General features: G+C 42.0%; 1 protein-coding gene across 1 annotated transcript; it reads right to left on the bottom strand.

Annotated features, from left to right (window-relative positions):
* Positions 1-1272: 1272 nt before the first annotated feature.
* LOC111651698 (uncharacterized) lies at positions 1273-4268 on the bottom strand. The gene is made up of 7 exons (XM_023401716.2): positions 4110-4268; positions 3286-3387; positions 3004-3053; positions 2357-2707; positions 2210-2272; positions 1949-2074; positions 1273-1855 (listed from the first exon to the last, which is right to left on the bottom strand). The coding sequence occupies exons 2-7, from the start codon at positions 3291-3293 to the stop codon at positions 1770-1772; spliced, it is 684 nt and encodes a 227-aa protein (XP_023257484.1). The 5' UTR covers positions 3294-3387; positions 4110-4268; the 3' UTR covers positions 1273-1769.
* Positions 4269-5963: the final 1695 nt, after the last annotated feature.

Here is a 5963-nt window from a genome sequence, read left to right on the forward strand (position 1 = left end):
TGAGAACAGCTTTCAACATGTTTCAACTCCACTAGCAATAAAATACACATCATCTTTGTAGCGTCCATGTTATTTCCACATTAACATGCGAGGAGCACCTGAATGCAGCACCGAGCTGTGTGTCTGTGTGCGGTGTGATCGTGGGATCAGGAAGCACCTGGCACCTGTGGCACTGATGTTATCTAACCCTCGGCCACATACAGTACATCTCTGCAGCTGTCGAACCACCTCTCTCTCTCTGATTTTCTCCACAAGCGCCATATCCGGGGTTTGGTTTGTTTTTATTCTTTGTTTTGCTGCCACATCCTCTCCTCATACACGCCGCTGCCTTTACTGATCTCCACCTCCCTGGTCGTATATTTAATTTGATTTATTGGCTGTTTCGGATCCTGATACAAGCAGAGACGTCAATTACAAACAATGTTAGAACCATAAATTAAGTGAATTCAGTTATAGTGACAGCAGGAAGTGATGTTCATAGAGCTAAAATGGTGAGTTACAGCAACATAAACTATAACTATAACTACCTCCCAGTTGTTAATTTACTTTTTATGTAAAAGAAACACAGGAAACAGGGAGTGGGAAGATTTATGTGGCAGGACCATAAATCCATCGATAGTCGCTCCTGGAGAGAATTAGACAGGAAGGAAACAGGTTGATAAAGACACCTCCGCCTCTCAGTGTATTTACGCTCCATTAAAAACAGTCTTTCTCTGCTCTTCCTGCAGCTGGAGCTGCTGCTGCTGGTCTCATAGCTGAATGATGAGTCCTGTTTCCTGCTCGGAGGAAGAAGAAGAGGAAGAAATCACACTGAACAACTGACCAATTATATGCTGCCTAATATTATTGTGAATAAAGTAATACACATTTTTATTTTTTTCTTACATTTTATATGATTTTTCTACTATCTCACAGCTACTATAACATGATGCTTAAATCAAGGTCACGTTACATGGTTTATTTAATAATCTGCACGAATTGAACCATGTGGAAAATATTCTTGTTCCTGCATCTGATGAGTTTTATGTTTAAAAAGAGTCAAATAATCAACAAGCTTGATGCTGTAATCGTTATTTATGTTATATGTATATGTTATTTGTACTAATATTTACCTGCACTGTCGTTGCTAAGTAACCATCTAATGAATAAATAGATGGACTTCTGTAGTCTGTGTGAGTTTTTGCCCCTGAAGTTCAGAGAGCTGGCCACTAGGTGTCACCATTTCAACACTTCCAGGTCAGTGCACCAAGAGGAAATGAATGCGCGTGTCTGTTACTGTGGTCATTTATTACAAGGAAGAGCACAAGACAAGTTCTACAAGATGTCTAAAAATGAAATGAATAGAGAAATAATTTTAATAAAATTACACGTATAAAACAGACAATAAATAAATATAAACACAACATTAAGCAGAACAGTGATTCGTGGTTTACTTGGCTACAGGTAGATCATCAACTTGAGTCAGTGCAGAAATGTAACTTGGTTTAAGTTTGTACATCGAATCAGTCATTTGGAAAAATACATTTGATCACAGTTAATCTCATAATGCTTAATAATAATAATAATAATGCTTTTTTCCCTCTTTCTTGCAGGACTAATGCTCTGACGGTCTGGAGCATTTAATTAACCGCACCGGGACAGAGGAGGGGAACGGACAGTAATGTGTCTTAAAGTGTCTTATATTAATTATACAGTGTGTTTTTAACAGTGCAGGCACAGAGCTGCAGAGGAAGTCATCCCTCCACCACATACAGTAGTTTCTGCCGTGTTCATCCAGGACCGGAGCTGTCAGGAACGTGGACCTGAACTTCATCAGTCCAGGACTCGGCGCCAGAGCGTCCACCTCGGTCTGAATCTGCAGGATCGATATGAGACAAAGGTAAATTCAGACAAAGACAATGAAAAGATATTCAGACTCATTAGGTTGAGACGCAGTGATCAGAAATACCTTCCTGTTCTGGGCGTTTGCAGAAGATTTTTCCAAGAGCTGCTGCAACTGTCACGAGTTGAGCTGCTATGAACAAAGCCAGGAAAACGTATTCCTCATGTGGACTTCCCTTTGGCTGTTTCTGACCTGCATGGAGACAGCAGACCAGTGTTTGTACAGCATACACACAGCATGTGTTAATCCACATCTTTAACCGAGTTCAAACGAGGTTACTACACCAGTTACCATGGCAACGGCTCTAAACCACGCAGTCTGACTCACCTGTAAATGGTTCGTCAGCGGCGCCTCCTTCAGACCTCCGACTCACATTCAGAACAAACTTTTCTGAGGGTGGAAATCAGAATTAGATTTACAGCCGTAACCATGGTTACAGTCCCATCCTGCATTGGTACCACAGAGTCCACTCACCAGAGGCCTCCAGCTCCCACCGCCTCGTGGTTTTGTCGTAAGCAGCAGCCAGATCACACCTGTAGTTTCCAGAGTCTTCGGCTGTGACTGCGGACACGTGGAGTCTGACTCGTGCGTCTCTGAGAGCGTCTCTGTCGCACTGAACCCGTCCTGCAAACTGCTGATGCTGAGACTCCGGAGCCTCGACGCCCTTTATCATCTGGTAGAAAAGCTTCAGAGGCTCCGACTGGAGAAAACAAACCATGTTGCTGCGAGTCATGTCGGCTGTGGTCGGAAAGTCCCATCCGATGGTGATGTCACCGTTCTCCTCTGCGTCATAGAGGGGCGGAGACATCTTCACCAGGTACATCCCTGCAGACAGAGAGAGAGAGAGAGAGAGAGAGAGAGAGACACTGACATGAAGATGTTGCTGAACTGATTTAGATTTTACACTTTGTTCTTATCATGTTTACAAGGGCTCAAATTATGTGCAGTTAATGTGCCTTAAACACATCACAAACAATTAGTCGATCAATCAATCAGTCAGCCTCCAGAATTTTCACAACTTTTTTTTTTCTTACATTTTATTGACTAAACTATTAATGGATACAATAATCATTATTATTTATTTGCTAATAAGAACAGTAATTAGCGTCAGCCCTGCTCACCGCACACACAGGAGGTCAGGCCGAGCAGAAGCATCAGGATCATCTTCTCCCTGTGAGACAAGAAGATTTACATCTAATCATCAATCACTTGTATTCTGGATTGATTTAAGTGAATCAGTACAGGTGAGAGTTTAATGAAATGTCGCAGAGGCCCTGCTTAAGAAAACACATGCAAAATTCAGAGTGAAAACACTACAAGATATATATATATTTTTTTATCTGTTCACATTCAGAAAACAAACCCCATGTTCCGGTTTAAGTTTTAAAATAAGCGTCTCCTACCTGTTCATGTTGGTGTCGGTCAGCTGTTCCCGGGATCCAGGGAAACCTCCACAAGTTTTCCTGCTGAACAACTGACTGGGTTCATCGCAGTCAGACACTGAGCTGGAAATAAAACAAATCATTCTAAATAGAAATAACAATAATAACAAAGTATTTTTCTATTTAAATAAATCTGTCATCAAGTGATAATTTATGAATTTGTGTTTTGTGGAGCTACAGTTGAAGTAAGAGGGGACACCGGGGTAACTTATGTACCATGTGACCTGCATCACTGCAGCTGTAAAGTAAAAACAATCTAAACTTGAATACCTACGTGTGTTCAATGATTTTGACTCATTATATTAAATTAAACAATAAATTCTCGTGCACAATCTTTAGATTTTTACTCCTCACTTTAATATAGAGTTATAAATGGCCGAGCACGGAATGTGCTCATGACTAGTTGCCCTGTCACGTGGTAAGTGCTCACGATACGGTGTAAATTGTTGCATCATATTTTATTATGATATTAATCTTAAGTCTTTTCTTTATTTTCTTTATTCTGTTTGAAAATTGTGTCCAAAAGGATTTTTATTATTTAAAGGCTCATCACGCAGCGTCCTCTGCATTTCAACTACTTTATCATGTAGAACTATTTAAGATCCAGCTGAAATTAAAAATGCCTCCTTTTTTATCGTTTAATTTAATAATTTTAAAATCTCACGTGAAAGTTATTAAAGTGCAACAAACTGTTTTGGGACGTTGGTTTAACAGCTGCGTCATCGGTCGCTTAAGTAACGACTGAAGACAAACTTTAAATCAGACTTTATGTTTTAGTTACTTACTTGTTTGTAGATCAGCGGTTGTTCCACTTGATGGCACATTAATTATTAGATGAGAAACTGGACGAAGAACTTCTTCTCTACAGACAAACTTTAAAAGTCTGATCAGCGCGTGACAGATTGTTGTTGTCACCAAACCAAAGCGAAAGTAAATCCTGTTCTGTTGATTTCCTGGTACATGGGGTAAAATGCAGGGGGGTGGGGGTGGGGTTAGAAACTTAGAAACGTGATGACTAAGGAAAGGTCCGGAGTAAGGAGTCTTTATTTGATGTTGCCATGGAGAGATGAGGCTGCACACTGAGCAGATATAATAAGGCTCCGGATCAGATAAAGATCAAATCAGCTGGTTAAGCTTCTGAATATCTTTTGTCCTTGTAGCTGATAAATACTCTCATAAAGTCTCTAATTTACACTAAGTTTTATTTAGTCATTTTTTCGCCTCCTTGCAGATTGTCTTGCAGCACCTGGAATAACCTGTATCCTCTGTCCAGACTGCATCAGGTGGGATTTAACCAGCGGACAGCTGAACCCCATGAATCACGGACTCTGTGTGGAGATGTTTGAAGGTGATGACGTCACCAAGTGTTTTTCTCTGGAGCAGATTTTAAACCTGGAGTTCAGCTCTGATCTCAGTTTGTCTCTTGGAGTTATAAAGGATTACACAGGAAGTAAACTGTGAAAAAACCAAAACATAATCTAAATGAAGAGTTGCTGTTTGTTTGTACCATCACATGAATCTTCTCTCTGGAGCTCTAGTAACAACAGGTCCGCGAGCCAATCAGAAGAGAGGAGGCTCCGAGCCTCTCTCTGATGTTTTCAACATTTTTTATAGATCATTTTATTTTAAAACATTATTTATATACTTTTTTATTTTTATATAATTAAATATTTTCCCCAAAATTGTTATGTTTTCCAAAAGGTTTGTCAGCCCACTGTCGGTACCTTTGTGGTCCACCAGAGGGCCCCAGCCCACAGATTGAGAACCATAACACATTCAGTCACATCAGTGTTTGTGTCAGTGTGTTGTTGATTTCTAGAAAGGAAGTTGTCAAGTTGATAAATTGATGATACAGATTTCCATTAGCCTATCTATCCATGAGTTTATTTATTTTCTCCTTATGTGGATAATTCTTCAAACCGCTGTAAATGTTGTAAATGTTGTTGGCTCCATGTTGACACAGTCTGGCGTCACAGCTTCGCTCTCTGGAACCTGAGTTTGGGTCTTTTCCTTCACGTGGATCCTTATTATACAGCGTGGCGAGGTTAATCCACTGGGGCGATCCGTGGTGGTCGCTCCCGCGCCCAGGTCGGACGCTCCCGCCGGTGCCTTCACGTCGGAGCGGGCCGCGCAGCCGCAGGTGTAAAGCTGCTGCGTCGGGACCGGGACACTCTGTGCACGCGCGACCGGTGACAGTTCATGAGAGTGGCTAGAGACAAATCTGGGAGAGTCGTCCCCACACTCGGTCATCAGCGTGAGACAGTCCTTTATGTTGTTACCGTGTCTCCGCGGTCCTTCATGGGAGACTCTCTGCTGTGTTGGGGGACACAGGTCAAACAGCACTTTAGTCGAGGACCGGATCCACTCGGGGTCAAAAGTGCGGAGAGCTGACTGGATGATTTCCTCGTGGCTCAGTGTCGACATCTTCACGGCCAGAAAGTGAAGGAAGTCGTCGGCCACAATAACGTGGCGCTCAGCGGAGGCAGCAGAGCCTCGTGCGTCAGTGTCCGCCATCTTACCAAACCTGCTGCTTCTCAACTGCTCCGGGATACGAGTGGATAGTGAGATTTACTAACTTACTATCTGCGCGGGATCATTTGGCCTTTGATCTTTTTGACCGTTTCATCTTCGAATGACGT

The sequence above is a fragment of the Seriola lalandi genome, unplaced genomic scaffold (genome assembly GCF_002814215.2).
Source record: "Seriola lalandi dorsalis isolate HSWRI2012SDOR001 ecotype SW California unplaced genomic scaffold, Sedor1 jcf7180002053720, whole genome shotgun sequence".
NCBI classification, from domain to species: Eukaryota; Metazoa; Chordata; class Actinopteri; order Carangiformes; family Carangidae; genus Seriola; species Seriola lalandi.